Source organism: Sitophilus oryzae, unplaced genomic scaffold (assembly GCF_002938485.1).
Source record: "Sitophilus oryzae breed Bouriz unplaced genomic scaffold, Soryzae_2.0 scaffold_578_pilon_pilon, whole genome shotgun sequence".
In the NCBI taxonomy this organism is placed as follows: domain Eukaryota; kingdom Metazoa; phylum Arthropoda; class Insecta; order Coleoptera; family Curculionidae; genus Sitophilus; species Sitophilus oryzae.
In genome coordinates, this window is record NW_022147171.1 from 2,533,299 (window position 1) to 2,555,155 (window position 21,857).

Genomic DNA, 21,857 nt, shown 5'->3' on the forward strand with positions numbered 1-21,857 from the left:
GAGTAATTATATATCGAGAAACTATGGTTACGGCTCGTTGAATTTATTAACTTATGTCATTTTAATAATATATTTTCATACTTTTATGCTTCGGCGCTTTGTTCGGCGTAAAAGTGCTTTACTTTTATGCCTAGGCGTTAAAATGACTTTTTTATATTGTCAATCACGTCGCAAAAATTAATACTTTTGTGACATTTGAAAAGAAATAATATTTTGAAACTAACTGGTATATTTTTCTGCCACAAAAAAGTTATTATACAGTGATAAATGATAGATGAATGAGATAATATTGAAATATGCTACTGGGTAAAAAAAATTGGCTAAATTTTATCAATAATACTCTATTTCAAAAGTTATTTTTCAAAATAATTAATATTTTTTTAATAATTGATTGCAATTAATATTATTTGACTAGTTTAATTTGATTAATAAGACTAGATTAATTTAATTTAAAATAAATTTGATCAGATTTTTTTCGTATATTCAACTACCAGAAAACCAAAATTATATGATAACGAACTTTTAAACGAAGTTGAACGAAGATTATAATGTATCTATCACACTATTTAAAAGAACCACTACAATTATTAGGAGAAAAACAAAAAGAAAAAAATACCCAAATACCTTCACCTTCTACTCAACTACAAAATTAATGAATATAATCTCTTACAAGAACACTACACAAACTACTTCTTGTATTCTACACTAAACAAATTATCAAACTTATTAATTAATCAAACATAAAGAAAAATTAACCAAATTACCCCTTCACCTACTACTTAACTTCAAAATAAAATATAAAAACACTACTAAAATCTCTCTTCTGTTAGTCTACACTAAACATTATAATCAAATTTAATAAATTAATCTAATTTTACATTACAACTACAAAGAAACAAGAAAATGTTTTAAAACTACAAGAAACAAAACTTCGATACGTGCAACCAGTGTAATAGATCAAGCGGACAAAGAATATAAAATACTTTAAAATGTGCATTCAGAAAGAAAAAATATCTCGAAAATTATCTAAACAAACATTTTTCTTTCTTATCAGTGAAAAACATCGACCTCGTCGGCCTTGCGGAATTTGTCGGGTATTTACAATGGTCGAATCAGGGCCGGCGGAAGGGCCGGGCGACCCGGGCGGCCGCCCGGGGCGCCTTATACGAGGGGCGCCACGACGGCAAATAAAATATTTAAAAACAGTAATCTAAACAAAGAGTAACGAATGACCAGATCAATAATTAATCGGTACTATCAATTTCCACATTAAAATATTACCAATTACCACACCACATAGGGAAGAATATTCGATTAAACATTATAAACAGTACTACATATATCCTAGACGTATCCTATTATAGTTTACTGAAATTATGCTCAAAAAATCCTTTACACGAAAGCTTTGGGATAGTTATAATTTCTTCCATTCTATATGTTTTTTGGGTGCTCTATTCGAAACTGGCATTTGCGAATTCATTTTCGTGGAAAAATCTTAAACAGAATAAAATAAAAAAATACAAATTTGATTTGTTCGTGGTATTTTACTTATTACATTATTAAAAAAAAGCTATCAACTTTTTGTAAATAACCTTTCTTTCTATAATTCTTGTTTTTATAAATTTTGAGCTAGCAAACTTGACAGTTTTAGACTGACCGCTCAAAATCGCACTTTGTCTACTACCCTTTTATTTGTTATTAATAGCTGATGTACCCTAAAATTATCTGAGATATACATTCGCAAGAAGCTCAAGAGGATCTCGATATCCTTATTATCCAAAAAAAAGCTTAAAAGTTTGCCTCATTAGTTAAATTAATTTATTAACAGTAGTGGGAAAATATGTCAATCTTTTGGTGATTTTGATTTTCCCAATTGAATGTGTAATAATACACGGAAAATGGTAGCAGAATCGTAGAATTTTCTCATTAGAGCAAGACAAAGGAATGCATCTCAAACACTAGCTGAACCTCATTTTGAAGCCGACAAAAATGTATCTGATCATAAACTGATTCTGCACGAAATAATTGATTGTGAAAAAAAAAAAGAAAATTTTCTTAAATTCTTATAGAAAAATATTGCAACTGCTTGAAACTAAATACTAATATTTTCAAAGATCACTTATACCAGAACGAGACTGCCGAAGTTGAAATTCTATTTCTCATAACTCTATATACCGGGTGCGTCACAAAAGTGGCTCACCCCTATAACTTGTTTTTTTTTCAGAAAAAATAACGAAATTTGGTATGTTAGTATACGACATAAATTAGGATTAATTGACGTATTCAATTGTTTTTGGTCACTTCCTCTTTCACCGGAAATTACTACAACTTTTGATTTTTAAATGGCACCCTCGATATATTTCTACTTTATGACATATGTCATCTTTGATATTTTCGATTAAAAATACGATTTTGGTATGTTTGTATATGACATAAATTAGGATTGATTGACGTATTCAATTGTTTCAGGATGATGACGGTTAAAAGATGCCCAAATCAAACATTCCAAAAAAAAATTTATCTGAAAAATAATAAAATTATAGGGGTGAGTCACTTTTTAGACGCACCCGGTATACATATAAGTATAAATTGCGGAAAGATAAAACGACTAGAAGAAAATTTGGAAAATGTTACTTAATTCAATTGTTTTGTACTACTTACTGCAAAATTTTAAATAAAATAAATATAAATAAATAAATGCCTTTATTGTCAAAAAAATTTTCAATTTGTAGACAAAGTTAAACTAACAAACAAAGTAAAAAACAAGGTACACAAACAAACAAACAAAAGATAATACAAAACATTATACAAATAATATTGTCAGTCTTATTGTTAAAATAAACATTTATAAATGTTTATAATGTCAAAGAACAAAAAATAAAAATAATATTCAAAAATATTTAGCTAGTTTATAGTAAAATATCAATGACCTTTAAATAAATTCATTTCGATGTCATTAGTAAATATAGCAATAGCAAACATTAGACCAGTGTTTACAAGATCAAATTTGCTTTTCAAAATATAATTCATTTACGGCGTACAAAATAAGAGTCTAGTAAATAAGCATAAACTTTATTAAGGAGGGAAAACATAGCGTCATTTGTGGACTTGTTGCTTAGAAATCCAAATTGATATTCAGTAAGTATTTTGTACTTAAACAGAAAAGATACCAGCCTTCTTTTAACCAACCTTTCTATGATCTTAGATAGCGTTGGAAGGAGTGCAATTGGGCGATAGTTAGAAGCTTCATCTTTGTCTCCTCCTTTATGCAGAGGAATGATTATTGCCATCTTAAGACATTTTGGAAAAATACCATTTTGGAACGACATGTTTATTAAAGTCGTTAGGTGATTCAGAGTGCTTTCTGGCAGATTCGAAAACATTTTTAAAGTTAGCCCGTCGCCGTCGGTCCCAGAAGAGGATTTATTTTTGATGGTATTAATTGTACTGCGAAGCTTTTCTAAAACTACGGGCGAAAAAAAGAAACTGTGTAAGTTTACAATATCATTAGAGAGATAAGAAAGTGGATCATGAGGAGGACATATGGTATTAGTTAAGTTTTTCGCTATATTTACAAAGTAATCGTTAAGGTTCTCAGGTGAGGTAGAGATATTGCTAGACGAAGAAAAGCTTTGTTTCTCAACTCATTCACAATAGACCATGTTTCTTTAGCAACATTACCAGAATTGACTATTCTCCTATTATAATAAAGGTCCTTAGCGGCTCTTATAGTCTTATGATAAATTTTTCTGTATAGTTTTAGGTAATTGTGGAAGAAGAGACTGTCTGAGAATTTTTTTAAGTGAGAAAATGAACGCATGTTTTTAGAAGATATGCGTAGACCTTTAGTGGTCCAAGGTTTATTATGCTTATTTTTTGTAGGCCTAAGAGGAAAGGATTTGAACGCTAGACTGGTTAATGTTTTTACGAAAATAGAAAATTCGGGTCGACACCGAATCATATCCGATCATAAGAGCTAGTATCCCAGTTGGTTGTTTTACATAAGTGGCTGAACTTTTGAGCATTCTTTTCTGAAAAAATACGGCATAATTTACGATGGGCATTTTTGATTTTGGACTTCATCGAAAATTCAGTTAAAACTGCTTCATGATCAGAGAGACCCGAGCTAAAGACGTTGCAGGCGATGGAGTTAGGATCAAAAGATGACACAACATAGTCTATAGTACTAGAACTGGTATTGAATATTCTGGTAGGTGAGCCTACATGCATGGCTATTCCAAAAGAATCAAAAATGGACTGAAAAACTCCTGAGCAGTACATACACTAAGAAAGTCAATATTAAGATCACCACACAAAATTAATTTTCTTTTTAAGGGCAGGGACTCAAGCAAGCTTAGTAGATTATGACAGAATAATTGCACGTCAGAGTCAGGTGTTCTATAAATACAAATAATGTAAAGGTCGTAAGCATTATGGTGGACAATGGAAAATTCGAATACTTTTTCAGATAACAAGGCATTGTACCTAGTTACCTCGGAAAAGTCGTTGTTTAAAGACATTATCATAGTACCTCCATGAGAAAAATTTGTTCTATTAAATCTGGCCACTGTGGTATAATTTTTAACAAACACAGGCTCATCAAAATTTAACCAGTGCTCCGTTATGGCAATGATATCTGGAAATTCAAGCTCTTCTAGTAAAAGATATAATTCATCTGTTTTATGTCTTAAGGACTGAATATTAATAAGGAATAGACCAAGCTTGCTATCGCTTAATTTTTCAGAGGGTGCTTGATCCTCTGTTCGCGTCAATTCAACTAAAAATTTTTACTCTTATTTGGGGAGCCACTGGAATAATATTTGCCATGACTTTCCCTAATCTTTTGAAGTCGTAGAAGGCTCTCCGCAGAAAAGAATGACCTGAAAGCTGAAAGATCTGCATCAACTTCAGTTGAACCAATACCATAGGCGTTGTGGAAGCGGTAGTACAACTTACGCAAGGACTCCAGGTCACTAGGTAGCCCTTCTGATGCAAGCATCAATTTGATGCTGGTACTAGTGTGTCCTTCAAAACACACACTGGATGGTTGGTCGTGAAGATAGGCAAGGAATAGCCTAAGAGATTTCAAAATGGAGGGGTCCCTCAACCTGGCCAACACGTAACGTCCATTTACCGCATCTGAGTCCTGAGACAGCCGTACTATAGGTGGGGTCATCGGGTCCATAACTGCCAAACCATCTCTCTTCGCACTTCCCTGCACAATAATTTCTGGATTTTCCATCGCCAGGGACTTGCAAGCAGCTATAGCCTCCCTGTCAGACCCAATCTTAATAGTTCTTACCTCCCTTGGCATAGTTGCCAGTGGTGGGTCAAGTAGGTGAGGTAGCTTGCGGTTCTCAATGATGTTTATTTTGAGATTTTGAGCAGGTTCAACCGAAGAAGTAAACGAAGCTTGGCTTAAGGATGTTGAGGTTGAATCTATTATGGTTCCCGGCGGCCACATATTTATGTCCTTAAGCTGCACCAAGTGACACCTCTTTTGCACTCCAATTTTGAAATCGGAATGGGAACTGTCCTTATTTTTCAGCATTGGAAAGCATCTGATGAAATCGGTGGTTCCTAGTTTTTCTTTAACATAGTGCGCAAGTTGATTCGCTGTGTAAGGAGGTGGAATTCTGGACACCACCACATAATTCCAGTCTTCTCTTATGGCGGCCTTAGGAGGTTGCGATGACACTATTTCGGGTGAAACTATTTTTTTTGGCAAATTTATAAAAGCTGTACTATTTTGGTGATCTATAGGGCCCGTCTGCGTTGAAATGGATTTTTTCCGCTGCATATTATGATTTGTACAGGTCTTATCCCTTGTAACAAGCTTTTCCAATGTGAGCGACATTTGTTTAACGCTCTGCCTAAGGTCAGCCATTTCCTTCGCCATTTCTTCCCCAGATGGGTCATGAACTTGGACTTTAGCAGACCCATCATGGTTGTCCATTAAAATTGATGATAAATTGAAGGTGTCCTGCTTTATCTCATTTATTGACTTAAATAAGGATTCTTGTGTGGTATCTGATATCCTGGATATGTCGTCAATTTTCTTGAGTAAAATTTTCCACTTGGAATCGTGATCACTCAGCATGTCATACATTTCAGTTATGACAGGAAAAATGTCCATATTTTTTTTAAACAGAATCCTAGTGCTTCGATGATTTCTGGTTGGACCTTGCATTCTTGAAGCTGTGTAATTCTATCATGAACATATTTTAATGTAGGGGAATCGCAGACAGTGCAGAAAAATCTAACATTGTGGTACTTTTGTTGACACAGCACCTTTGTTGTTGCCTTATCCAGTCCTGTACAGGTCATACAAAAACTTCTTCGACACTCTCCACTACAGCGAACCTTATAACTGTCCTTTTGGATTTTTTGACAAGAATCCCACTTAAATTCAGCCATAATAATGTAAATGATTAATAATATTAATAAAAGTCGATGACAGCTGAATAAAATTCGGAAGTATAAACAAGCTAAAACTCACGCACAGCGGAAACAAGTACGCCGAAAAATTTTCAATTAAGGTTGCAAAAAACTAACACAAGTAAACAATGTCAAGTTTAAACGAACAGTGAACTTTGAGTTGATTTCGGGTCAGGAACAAAAACAAATCAAAAACAAGTCAAATCAAAACAAACGTTCAATAACCGGTAGACAAAACGCACGAACGGTAACACAACCTTATCGTACGACTGCTAAACTGTTACTGAAAATCTGTAATATAATAATGTTAAATCTGTAATATGAAATTTATTGTTTTTCTCGCTGTTTGTTAACACAGGCCTATATTAATTTAAAAAGCTTGTAAAAACATATTATTTTTTTTATGAATATTCAATATATTATATATGTGAAATGACGATCGATGACATTTCCCATATAATTTTACATATAAAATGACAGCAATCTTCATTCCATAGCCATCGCTGACGCCGTTTTTAATACGGTATAAATAGGGTGAGTCTTAAAAAAGTGCAAATATTTTCAGGGCTGGTAGATATCGATAAAAGAAACATATTTTCTCATTACCGTTTATCAAGTAAGTCCAAAATAACCTAGATATCTTACATTAAAAATTTAAAAAACAATGATTTTCGCTTATATTTTGAGAATCAGTAGATCTTTTCTGGGTTTCCTTTCTTGTAAATTTAATCTACTACCTATGCTGTCATATTATGAAGATATGTATTATGTTTTCCAACTAAAAATAAAAAAAAATCCCAACATTTTTTAAAAAAAACTCCAAATTTTCAGATAGGCGTGTTTCTGGGGTCGAAATATACTACCTCTAAGAATATTTGCACTTATTTAAGACTCACCCTGTATATACATGTATCCTACATATATTATAATTCTATAATATAATCGATTTGCCATTGAGAAATATATCTCAGGGTGTTATATTTCAACTATGACTAAAACGTCCATTTTCAAAAATAATATTTATGTTTTAACACAAAATAAAGGAATATTTTGTTACATCCTAACATCTTAATCTAAAAGTAATGACATAAAATACAATATGAAAATAAAACCCATACTCAGTGAGTATTTTATTCCTTTAAAGGAAATGTAACGTCGTTGTTACGTTCTTGTGACGTAACGGTTACGTTACGTTCTGAAAGACGTCTGAGTAACGTCACCTAGAACACATTTCCCTTGAAGGAATAACATGCTCACTGGATACTCTATTTCATTCATTGGGAATGTTCAAAAAACTGAATTACTTATTTGGGTGTATTTATTAAATTGTTAAAATTAATTGCCATACAATAGATTGCAGAACGAATAGGTATTGTCGGCAATAAAGTGACTCGTGGTAGTACCAAAGAATATTATAGTTAACACGTACTGTCAGTGGTAAAGAAGGTTACGAGTGATATAAGCTAAAGGAACTTACGATTCTGCAATTTTCATAGCAGCTTCCAAAGCAGCATATCCATACCTCGCCAGCAATACAGCCTTTTTGTTTCTTGGTGCACCAAAATGAGCAACTCTTACTGCTGGATGGTCTTCCTTCAAATAGAGACCTTAAAAAGAATATTAAATTGGTAATCTAATTTTTTTAATAACTCTTTTTTAATGTTACCTTGTTTAAACCAAGTGGGTTCTTTGACCTTTACCAAATTTTCTAGGGACTTTATTCCAAAGCTTATAGCATTATTTGTTCTTTTTTTGCTTTCTGCTTTGGCTTTCGGGTCATTATTCAATGTCCTTTCGATGGTTTGCGTTAATGTATCCCCTAATTTCTTCCCATATTCAAATAATAGTTCTGTCTGAGCATCCAAATCGTCTGGTTGGATTTTCTGGATTTCGTTTTCAAAGCTAGGTTTACTATTACTCTGGATTGTTTTTTGTGCATTCTCCGTTGTTATTAGTATTTTTGTCGAAGGTATTATAGTTGGCCATGTTAGAAAGACAATAACTAACCATAATGGGGATATGTCCTGTCTGAAACAAAAACAATAATCACTTAGATATATTTTTTAATTTTATTTTTTAGAAAATTTGCAATATTTTTCATATTCTTTTGCAGAATATTATTTTTTTTTCAAGTGCAGTTATTCAAAATATTGGTTGTTATAAATAAAGGTCGTTGACGTCGCATTTCGAATAACGATCGAAGTTAAAATATTTCAATAAAAGATATAACAATTTGAAAATAATTTTATTTAAATTAAACATTTTTTAAGCAAAGTAATTGTAATAAAAGGTAACAAAAATATTCCCTTTATGGAAAGGCCCCTATATTCACATACCGATATAAAAAAATATCAAGTATACGTAATACTTTTCTTGTAATCAATATATTTATTACAACACAGCTGACAGATACACACATCAACAATTTTTATCTCTTCCTTATAGCTTTAGGAAGAATCTTTTACGTAATATTAGAACCTTATAAGGAGTGAAGACTACTTCCCTAATTTTATCGGGTAGTACGTACCTAATCAAATATTATTCATTTGGGTTTTCAGGAACACAACAAAAATGGTACCAGATCATTGTATCTTAATACCTTCTTGTTAAAAATACAAGAAATATATTATGTTTGCTGAACAGATGTTCATGCGAAAGGAAATGGCAAGTTAATTACAATTTTCAAGTTAATTATTCCAAAAAATATGTTTTTGCGAGTTGAAAAATTATAGATATATTATGCAACTTTTATTTGTCAAGCTCGATACTAAGTCCTATAGGCTTGGTGTATTTCAGTTGATTTCAAGAAATTCCGACCGCAGCGCTTCAACGGCAGAAATCAGAAATTATTAGTATGTATTTCACTCCGTCGCGCCGCGCCGCGCCATCCCGGTTTCAGTTCATGTTGATCGCATTAAAATAATATTGAAATCGTGGCTTTGTCATAATATTTAAGTATATATTTTAGTTTTTTGCTAGTGCAGTTACTGAGACTATAAAACACTCAAATACGAGGTTTGTGTGATGTAACGCCTGTTTCAGGTAGTAAAAAATACGTGAAAATGAATTTGAACACGGCGTCGTGTTGTGTTTTGTCAATTTCAGATATTAATAAAATTGCCAAAATGTGAACGCGTTAAAGGAAGGCGTAATTAAGGCGTTGTTGGGTGCAATAAAATTCAATAACTCAACTTTCCCGGATATTCAACACTCCCGAAACAACATTTTTATAGCTTCATAGTTTTTTACACCGATTTGATCAAAGACAAAAATGGATTTAAGTTCGACGAAACAGGTGAGTAAACAAAGGGCTCGTTTATGCGGTTGGTAAGTAACATAATCAAAAGCACACGTTTTGTGTGCTCGTTACATAATAAAAAAAATAGGCATATACTATGAGAGGATAAAATATAATTTGAGATATTAATTGTATACTCTTCTTTTAGTCTACTAGTGATTAATATTAATAGTAATGTTAGATTAAATGTTTTATGAACATCTTTTAAAATTATAATACGTAGTTGAACTCATCTAAAAAGTTACACACACAGTTAGTTTTTTAGCAAGAATAATCAATTATAATACAAGTTAGACCTTCTGAAGATATCAAAATAAGTATTTTTTTATTTTTATTTTTAGAATTTTTGCAAATTATACTTCCTAACACTTTTAGAATAATTATATAATAAATTTTTCGTATACTCGCTATTTAAAACCGTGTATTTGTATACAGGGTGAGTTTCCTACGATGTTTTCTATGGGTATCTCGGAAACTACTGGAGATAGAGAGTTGGTTAAATGGGGAAAGAATTGCAGTTTTGTGGGGTCATAAATATGCGCCTTTCAGATTTTTGAAAAAGTTGACAAAAATTTTCAGATAAAAGTTGTAAATAATCACATCCCTAATGAGTTTGTGTTCTCCGATTTTTTCTAAAACCTGTCATTTTTGACATATGACACAAACATATGTTTTTTTTTAAATGGAAACCATAGTTGACTTCATAAAAAGCGCCATTTTTCAAACTTTTCAGCGATATAAGCTCTAATATGTTTTCTTCGAAAAATTACTGAGTTATAGCCAATTCTTATAATTTTTAAACAATTTCACTTAGTTAGCCATGGAAACAAGTCTAATCGTCTTTGCTTTCAGAAATGTGAAGTTGTCACATCCAAACTTTGTAAATTAAAATAAACAAAAATTGTAAATATGCATTTTTCAAATGAAGAAAAGCGAGTAGGATTATTGGTTCAACTTTTCTTGACATTTTAGAGGATACGTTGACCGGTTAATGTTACGTTTTTTAGAGAATGGTTTTCAAGACATGTTAGAAAAGTTAAATTTAGTTATAGCCAATTCGTATCTTTCTTGACTAATTTCACTTAGATTACATGGTATTCTTATTCTGTTATGATTTAAAACTTATAAAAAGTCAGAATATATTATTAAACGGTTCTTTACAATTTACATTACCTACAAATTAAAACTTAAAAAATAATATCACTACCTACATACATACACTTTAATTTATTTTAGAAAATATTCAAAAAATTCGCCATTGTTTTCAATTGCATCTTTTTAAAACTACCTATTTTCATAGAGGAATGAATTCCTACCTATTCTCATAGAAGGACCGGTCGACTTAATTAAACTTCTCACGTACCGCCATCGTCACTTCGAGTGCCTCTCTTAATTCATAAATTTTTTTGTAAACCTTATTGTTAACCATACGGCATAAAAAAAAGCTAAAATGGTGATAAAGGAGGCCCATGCAATTGGTCCACCTTTTCCTATCCCTGATTTTGCATAATTATTATATAAATAATTTTTAACATTTCCTGCATTATGGGGGGGGGGAGGTCATAATGAAAGTCATGTTGGAGCCACTCTATTGATGCGATTTACACGCTTTTCTTCGTTTGAAAAATTAATATTTTCAATTTTTATTTAATTTAATTTACAAAGTTTGGATGCGACAGCTTCATATTTCTGAGAGCAACGGCGATTGAGTTTGTTTCCATGGCTAACTAAGTAAAATTGTTTAAAAATGATAAGAATTGGCTAGAAACTCAGTAATTTTTCGAAAAAAACATATTATAGCTTATATCGCTGAAAAGCTTAAAAAATGGCGCTTTTTATGAAGTCATGACCTACTATGGTTTACATTTAAAAACAACATATTTGTGTCATATTTGTCAAAAATGACAGGTTTTAGAAAAAAACAGAGGACAGAATATCATTAAGGATGTGATTATCTACAACTTTTATCTGAAAACTTTTTTTCTAAAATAGCTTATAATGGAATTAGAGACAATTTTTAAAATAGCCGAAATTTGTTTTTTTCGAAATATCTAGTAAGCCATGAACTTTTTCAAAAATCTGAAAGGCGCATATTTATGACCTAACAAAATTGCAATTCCTTTCCCCTTTTAACCGACTCTCTATCTCCAGTAGTTTCCGAGATACCCATAGAGAACATCGTAGGAAACTCCCCTGTATATACTAGTTGTTTACGATATTCTCCGATGGTGGCAGGCAGTGGCGGCGAATACACCAAGTCTGTCCCACTATGCGCTGATGCATTGATTTGATTCGTCCATGCGTCCATGCATAGCGAATATGCTGCGGTTCGTCGATGCGATTCGTCAGTTGGTTAGAAAATTCATCCATTGTGTTTGTGATATTTCTTTTGAAAAAAATTTTGATGGTTTGTCCAAAAACAACACATCCCATCGACGCATTGGCGGATGAAATCGGCGAAACAAACCCCACCAGCCCATAGTGACTATGGGGCTTTACTAAACATATTAATAATATTTTTTTTTATCAACTCAAACATGAAAAGATCAAAACCAATGCCAAGCCATTAATCAAATTGAAAAAAAAATAACTGCCTTGTAAGTAAGTAATATCAAAGAAGCAAATAAACAAATCTAATTATAGTAGGTACTATAACATCAATGTTGAACATGATGTTAAAGTCATCACCCAAGTAGCATTTGGACGTTATCTAACGTCGCGTTCAATAAACCCGACGTCGGGTACCAACGTCGGTTCGACCGCCTGACGACCCTTATTTGCACCTAAATGGGGAATACAGATTCGGGTCGCCTCGACATCGGTATCTGACCTAATAGGGAATGTAATTCCACCAATTACCAACGTCATATTACGTTGGATTTTAGTCACTTATAATTCGTCGCTAAGCACTTACGTTACGTTTGGTTTCATATTCGCTACCAAGAATATATAAAAATCTAACCAAACTACCTAATTACAAATGGATTCATAATCATTCCTCTAATATAACTATAAGTGCCTATCTAATTTCATATTATAATAATTCTGAATCATTAATCCAGACATCAGTTTTGTCAACGGAAGTCACTTTTTTTATATATCTGATTAAAATACTCCGGAAAACAACGAGTGCCTTCAAAATTAGGTAGATTTATGAAATAAAAATATCTATAAAAAAGTTACTCGCAAAATATTTTTTTAATTTTCTAGCTGGATTAATCATAAAACTGTACTGTGGATCCCCACAAACTCAACCTTATCAATATTATTCTACTAGAAATCGAAAGGTGAATATAAATTTTAAAAACAAAAAACGATTTTAAAATGGCTGACAATCGGATACGTGTTAAGAATGGCGGATTTCTGTGTCCGACTTAATATGTACTACCAATATACCAATTCCGACCGGGTCTCCAACATTAGTCGTCTCACACGACCGAAGTCATCAAACCGGACGACCGGCAATCGTATTATGACGTATATAATTCCAACGTACGCCACGTAACCTCACTTTGCGTCTCAGTGATTTGTGGATTTGTGCAACTATATTTTAGTTTTTGTTTTCTCCTTAAAAAAATGGGCAGCCACTTTTTTAAGCCTAACCTCACATGTGGGAGGAGGATGGGGTTTGCTGGTTTTCTAAGCTAAAAAATGAAATTAAGATGCACCAGTGTAATGCAGCATCTCTTCCGGATAAAAATAATTTATGGGTGGAGGCAAGAGAGGCATCACTACTACTATTATTATTTTGCAAAAGCCTCGACCTCTTTCTGTAAAATGTAGATGAATGTCTAAATGCGTTTTTAGTGTTTTTTTAGGCATGTTTGTTTACAAAAACTTTTTATTAGGTTATGTTCATGATGTTCTTTAGGTCGCAAATGCTACTTAATGGGTTGTATTTATGGACGTAAATAGGGATACGTAAATTAGGTTATAAATATGAACATAAAATACAACAAAATATAATTGGACGTTACTTTAGGGATTATCCGTGAGACGTATCCTATTCGGACAACAGGTAGACGTCGGGCTAGTTCAACTATATGTACGTCGTGCAAGCCAACGTGGGAACGACGTTGGGAAATTAATAAAAATGGTACGTTGTTATTTTGTACGTCGACAGATCGTTGGATTTACCGACTCAGATCCAACGACGTCGCTTTTAATAGGAAACCGACGTCACAGGTCGTATCACCAGCACCCGACCTAAATTTGCACAAGTCAGATAGATGCTACTTGGGCATACATTAAAATTTGGACGTTCCTACAATTTATATTTATATTATATACGGTATACAGGCTGTTTCAAAAAACATGTACCATCTCTCGTGTGGAGATTCCTCTCGTAAAAAAATATTTATTTTAGAATAGCACAAAGCCATACACCTGCTTTATGTGCGAATTTTCTGTTTAAAGCTTGTCACACTCATATTGTTGTCACTTCATATTAACATAGGTCCAATTCTGCTTTGTTTCGTAGCCACAGGGGGTTAAAATCTTCATCTTTTTTAGATTTATTATAATTTTCTTCTAAGCGCTTTTAGTGATCAGCGCCACTCACACACCAAACCAAACCAAAATCGTATGATAAACGCAATTTTATTAATCACAGGTAATATAATTAAAATAAAATTAATATATTATTTATTTAATTTATTTCATTACTAAATTTTATTAAAATGTATAATAACACTGATATAATAAAAAATAATGGTATTTAAGATAAATAAACAAAAGACCTATTTTTTTCAAGTTTTAATGTCCTGTAACTTTAAAACTATACTGAAAAAAATATTGTTCATAATATTAATAAACATTGATTATCAACTGTTGTTTCATTGGGACAATGATTTTTGTTATTATATTAATGATTTGTTAATCATAGCCTGATTTATTAATAGTATGAATCTGATTTCATCAATATAATGAAAATCTGAACATTTCGGTACGTTAATGACATTAAAAATCTTTAAAGGTTGCTTTAACTTCAAGACAAAAAAGTGAGTAGCGCACATATTTTTCTTAGAAAAATGTTTCAGTGATAACACGTTCCTGGTATAATGTGGTTATAATAAATTCGTAAAAGATGAAGATTTTAACCCCCTGTAGCTACGAAACAAAGTAGAATCGGACCCATATTTTAATATAAAAAATAAATATTATTTCTACGCAAAAAAAATCTCCCCACGAGAAATGGAACATGTTTTTTGATACACCCTGTATTGCTTGTTTACGAAAAACATGCTTTGTTAAAAATAAGGGTTACTTTGATAACAGAACTTGTTGGGTCAAAACTCAACTATTATAGGGCACTTTAAAGATGGCAGAGAAATATTTTTGTTATGTATCGAAAAAAACGATAAAGTAATGATTTTTTGTAATGCATCCAAGGTTAATCCTGCAAATGGTTTAAGAAAAGATTATGCTTATTGATTATACTTATTATAAGATGATTATGTTTAGCTTTTTTTCTCAAATTTAAAATATCTTTTTTAGATATTTGTTAAAAATGGACATTTAAAATAGTTACTTACACCACCAGGAGACAATAAAGCAACATCTTTATTAATTACTTTGATTGGAAACTTGTTATGGTAGTTTTGTATTTTCATTTTTGTTTTCCATAGATTTTTATATTCATGTAAGAAATAGTTTTTGATTACGAAATTAAGAATTAATTAAATCAATATTAAGAATTCATGCATAAATTACATTAACGTAAACTGTTATCTTGGGTAAGTATGTAGATTAAATACTTGCATTTATTAGATAAACAGCAATAAAATCTAACTTGTTCTTTAGCACAGTATTGAATCAAGATAATATATATATATATATATATATATATATATATATATATATATATATATATATATATATATATATATATATATATATATATATATATATATATATATATATATATATATATATGTATATGGAAACAATGAATACCCCATATTTTATTCCAATATTGTCTTAAGATCCATAAACCAGAACAGCAAAATAACACAAAACCATACCACGATGAGCCAATATACACGGATATAACACAACTAAAGATGCAAAGAATCCAAAAGATCATTTTATTTAAGATATTCTTATAAAGAGAAACAGTTATAAGATTGCTATCTCGCTGGAAGGCATCAGATTTTTTTCTGCAAATGGTTCAAGAGTACGACCCGTGTGTTATGTCTGTTTTTTTAATGTAACATCATTTATCTTGTCAACATTTCTGGTTAGAGCAAGTTTTCATTTCATCGTATAAGACAGAAGTTGCGGTAATATTTTGGGGTCAGGAATAAAATATAGAGAAAAATTATACTACTACATTTGTGATTATAACTGTCATACATTTTCACTTACAGAAATACTATAACTATACCGGGTGCGTCTCGAAAGTGGCTCACCAATATAACTTTTTTATTTTTTTCACATAAAAAAACGAGATTTGGTATGTCAGTATATGACATAAATTTTATTAGGATTGATTCGTAGTCATTTCTTGTTTCACTGGAAATTACTACAACTTTTGATTTTTAAATAGCACCCCGATATATTTCTACTTTATTCGATAGAAAATGACACTCTGAATAGAATGATATCGTATGTCAACTTGTGACATTTTCGCATATGGTTTATTTGAAATTGTAACATGTGGTTCATAACGACAATTTGACTCGAAATACCAAGTGGTATCGAATTATTCGTAAAAAAATGCTTTTTCCAAATATGCTAATAAGCCACCGTTGCCACATTTGAAAAAATTGAGATATGATTAAAAATACGATTTGGGCATCTTTTAAGCGGCCAGGACAAGACACGAAAGACGATCAAAACTATTTTTCCAAGGCTCCTTGATTAAAAATTAGTGTTTTTAACACAGTCATGGCAATGTAGATTGAAAATTAAAATATGATTTTTTTTCAAGCGAAAATGTCAAAAACTGACATATGATATGTCATTCTATTCAGAGTGTCCTATGTTTCCTATCGAATAAAATAGGAATATACCGAGAGTGCCATTTAAAAATCAAAAGTTGTAATTATTTCCGGTGAAACAGGAAGTGACCAAAAACAATTGAATACGTCATTTAATCCTAATTTATATCATATATATATATATATATATATATATATATATATATATATATATATATATATATATATATATATATATATATATATATATATATATATATATATATATATATATATATATATAATAATAAATATATAATTTATACCAAATCTCGTTTTATCTGAAAAATAAAAAAGTTATAGGGGTGACCCACTTTTGAGACGCACCCGGTATTAACCAAACATATTATTTTGGCGTACTTATTATGCAGTAAATTAATTTTCGCTTATTGTACAATATGTGCATAAGGAAGTCAAAATATAGGACATATTATTAAATAAATATTTGTTAACCTATTTTCAGTAAGTAATCATTGGTTTAGCCACCGTGAGGCAGAGTGACTATAGCTAGTTGATGCATAATTTATTATACTTCAAGTCTAAGTACAATAATTGAACTAAAAATTTTAATACCAAAAGATAACATAATTTTTATATCTTCAATATCGATACAATAATATTGAGTGGAAGTGAACAGACGATATTGATATTGATATGAAAAATTACACTTGACATGTTGAAGAATGATAGACACGAAATATATACTAGCCAAACAACGAGATTAAATGAATAAAATTATTTTGTACCCAGGTGTTTATGTTGGAGCTGTAAAAAGGTGTTAAAAAAAAAGAAGCAGCAATGTTTAGATTTATTTGTCTTTATCGACAATACAGTAAAATAATTTTCAACAGCATGGTTATGTTTTTCAATTAAGTACTCTACATATTTTGTTAAAATTTACTTCGCTTAAGGGTTAAATAGTTGTTTGAATCTATTATTTGACCTTCATAGAAAGTTAAGGGATGATGGTTTTTAAATGTCCATAAGTATAATTACCAATAAGTCCTTTTTCAATATCCTATGATAAATTTACTACCTGACAAGTAGTTCTAGTAAATTTATTCATTTTAGGTAGCTTTCACTGTTATAAGATTTATTATAAGCTTCTTCTTCTTTACGTGCCGTCTCTTTCGTGGAGGTTGGCGATCACATTGGCAAAATCTTCACGATTCTCGGCTTTCCTTATAAGTTCTTCAAAAGTTAGGTCAGTCCAGTTTCTGATTATAAGCTCCCGTAAATTAAATTAAAATACGGCATTCACGTTATTTTTTATAGTTAGCCACTAAACTAAACCTGGGGTCCGTTACAGTAGCCCCCCGGTTACAGTAGCCCCCCCCAACTCTTTAATATTTTAGCACTGTATTGCACCCACCTAGCACTATCTAGCACCCAACTTACAGAGCTAGCACCACAACCCCTATTGAATTACAGGACATTTTTACCGGGGGGGGGGGGCTAATGTAACGCTAGCCCCCCCTCCCCCGGTTAAATTTTTTCCTTAAAACTTTAGCACTCTATTGGACTACCTAGCACCCTTCACCCAATTTACAGAGCTAGCACTACACTCCCAGAAGAGTTATAGCATATTTTCACCTGCCACACAGTGGGGCGGATGGCAATTCCAGTGGGACAAAACCTCAGCGATGTTTGGGACTTTATTATCTCGTAATACGAGATAATAATACTAATGGGCATAAAACTGTTATAATATACATGACACAAAAACCGTACTGTAAACTATTGCCAAATAAATAAAATTATGATATCAGGTGAAACACTTACAAAAAACTCTATTTAACAGTTATTTCTTAATTACTTTTGTAATCTTGTTACTTCCCCTAGGAGATGCAATACCTCTGTAGAAGTGGACTGACTATCCCTAGCGACTCGTGGGAACACTATGAGATCCAGTAATAACACTAATAAAAACACCACCGGAGAAGCTGTGGGGAAACCCCCTAGCGACACTGGGAACAGGAACAATGAAAGTTCCAAGGGGTCAAACCCCCCAAAGAAAACTACAGGAGAGGTAGCTGACACTTGCGCGGGACCGTCCTGCGCTAGTGGCACTCAAGCTACCACCTCCTTTAGCAAGGGTCGGGAGCTTACCTCTAAACCCAACAGGCGACACAGACTACCGTTTCGTCTACCTGGCCTGGGTCAACCAGGCGGGTTGGACGATCCGCTGAGAGTGGGTCTTAGCGGAGCAGAAGCACGGAGATACCTCCAGAGGAAGCAAAAGAGAAAGTACTCCTCCATAGAGGGGAGGGTAAAGGAACCAAGAAACAGGCCGGCGCATCTCCACCAAAGGGCAAAAGAGGGAGCGAAAACCTTTCACCTCTGCTCCGGCAAGAAGAGAAAAAAGCCAGGATGGAAAGACGTCCAACACCGACAGGCAAGCAGGGACATATCACCAGCTTTGCCTCTATTGCTGGACAAGTGAAAATGGCAGTGCTACCAAAGGATTACCCAGAGGTTGTACTGACCACCGACCAGCAAACGGCTCTAGAAGAGGCGATACTGGACGAAGTAGTGGCGATTGGAGAGCAACACAACGACGGACAAAATGTGGGTCAAATGCGATTTGCGGGGATTCACTTTCGGGTGGGCATGCTCCTCATAGACTGTGTATCTCCAGAATCGGCGGATTGGTTGATAGAAACGGCACCTAAACTTAAGAATTGGCAGGGGCCGGGACTGGTTGCTCTGAAGGGAGAAAACATCCCTAAGGAGGCGACCATCACGGTCTTTTTGCCGAGGAGCAAAGGGAAAGACACCACCTAGGTAGGTTATAAGGTTCAGCAGGTGCTGAACCTTATCCAGGGTCAGAACTCCGATGTAAGGACGTCGTGTTGGCGAATCATCAACTCGAGGGAGGAGGGCCACGGCCAAGTCCTCACAATAGGAATTGACCTCAAATCCAAGGAGGCAATAGAGAAAGAGGGATACACTCTTTACTATAGATTCGGGACAACACCGGTATCAGGTCTAAGAAGAGACCAAGCTAAACAGGTAGAGAAAATGGAGACAGATCCTCCAGCCTCTACCTCACAGGTACCTCAGCCGAAGACTAGCTCCTCGACTGTGAAGGGCACGGAGGGCCAAACCCCAACCGTGGAAGGGTGTATATCCTTGGAGAAGGTTGATGGCCACTTCTCGGAGGAGGAACTTCCGTTGTCAGAGGAAGATGAGGACTACCCTATCCCCTCTACAACGGGAGAATCCTCACACACCCCAGTAACCTAAACCAGGTCCAAAGTCCTACTCCAGCCCTCTTCCCACCCCCAACTTATCCTTTCTTCCTCCCCCCCCATGCATGGGATATCCCAAATAAACCTGCACCATGCAAAAGGGTCTTCCGCTACAATAGCAAGGCTCTTTGAGAAAAATCATTATGCAATGGTACTAGCTCGGGAACCCTGGGTGTATCAGGGACAAATTAGAGGTTTGTCTGGAAAAAATTCAAAGGTAATATATGATAACAGGCAGGAATTTCCCCGAGCCTGTATTCTTATAAGAAAGGACATTAACTACACATGTGTTTCAAAATTTACAACCCCACAGATCTTGTTCCTGTCATGGTTCAGCATAATATCGAGGATTGCAGTAAAAACATCGTGATTGCCTCTGCTTACTTTCCGGGTGACGGGGAGGCACCGCCTCCGGAGCTACGGGAGCTCGTGCGATTCTGCAGCCAAAGGCGACTACCTCTGCTATTGGGATGGGACTCCAATACACACAATGAGGCACTAACACTAACACTGAGGTGAGTGTTTACTTGAATTCCTCTTAGCATACAATCTTGAAGTTCTCAATGTAGGGAACAGCCCCACGTTCGTGACAAAAACGCGGGCAGAAGTATTAGATTTAACAATCGGGAGTGCTAGTGTAATCAGTTACGTGAAACACTGGAGGGTCTCAACGGAACCCTCCCTATCAGATCACAGAATCATCGAGTTCATATTAGGAGGAATCACACTCCAAACAGAAACTCGAAGGAATCCAAGAAAAACAGACTGGGACATATATAACTCCAATCTCGTAGACAACCTAAACCGTATAGATGCAAGTAGGGCCAGAAACCATCTGCATCTAGAATGGTACGCAAGGGAAGTCAGCGGTGCAATATTGGATGCATATGAATCTAGTTGCCCCGCAAGTAAAGGCATACAGAAAAGTAACAACAAGCCCTGGTGGAACAAAAAGTTGGCCAAACTTAGATCGGAGGTCCGACGACTTTTTAATAGAGCTAAATCCAGTGGCGAATGGCAGCTCTACAGCGAGAAATTAACTGAGTATAAGAAGGAGATAAGAAGGGCAAAGCAGTCTGACTTTAGATCCTTTTGCGAAAACATCACTTCTACTCCTGATGCAGCTAGATTACACAAAGCTATGGCCAAGAGTGGATCTATCCCCAACATGGCACTTAAGAAATCTGACGGAAACTACACGGAGGGAGAGGAAGAGAGAGCAAATCTCCTACTTTATACACACTTTCCAGGTAGCATACCTATTGATACTCATGTAGCTCCCACTGAACCCCACAATCCTTGCAGGGAAGATTGGGAAGTGGCCAAGCTAGTAATAACAGAACAAAAACTGAAATGGGCGATCGACACCTTTCAGCCCTATAAAGCAGCAGGAGTGGATGGGATCTTTCCTGCCCTTCTAAAGGAGGGTCAGCAAATAGCTACTCACCATCTACTAAGCATTACAAGAAGCAGTCTAGCGATGGGATATATACCAACCACATGGAGAAGAGCAAAAGTCTTCATACCCAAAATAGGCAAAACTGACTGGACAAATCCCAAGTCATTTAGGCCTATTAGTCTCACATCGTTCATACTAAAAACGCTGGAGAAAGTAGTTGACAACCATATTGGAGAAAATCATCTAAAGGTTAAACCACTGCATGATAGTCAGCATGCATATAGAACGGGCAGATCCACAGAAACTGCTCTGTACCAATTAACGGAGCTAATACAGACAAGTCTGGATAGCAAAGAAACAGCAATTTGTGCCTTCTTGGATATTGCGGGGCGTTTGACAATATACCACATAAGGTGGTCAGGCGATCTCTAGAAACAAGAGGGGTGAACAGAACTATTATTCGCTGGTTTTGGGAAATGCTGTCAACACGA

The 21,857-nt window shown here is 34.0% G+C and overlaps 1 protein-coding gene across 2 annotated transcripts in view; it reads right to left on the reverse strand.

Moving 5' to 3' along the window:
* The window catches only part of LOC115887650 (peroxidasin homolog), a 101,420-nt gene that overhangs the window by 58,351 nt on the left and 21,212 nt on the right, over positions 1–21,857 (reverse strand). Inside the window, exons 1-3 of one of the 2 annotated variants that reach the window (XM_030907114.1) lie at positions 15,692–15,780; positions 8,105–8,466; positions 7,916–8,045 (exon numbers count right to left, since the gene is read on the reverse strand). In XM_030907114.1, coding sequence (XP_030762974.1) covers positions 7,916–8,045; positions 8,105–8,466; positions 15,692–15,696 — 497 coding nt within the window. In that variant the 5' untranslated portion in view covers positions 15,697–15,780. Of the gene's footprint in view, positions 1–7,915; positions 8,046–8,104; positions 8,467–15,691; positions 15,781–21,857 lie in introns of those variants that run through there. The other variant, XM_030907113.1, reaches the window with a different exon arrangement.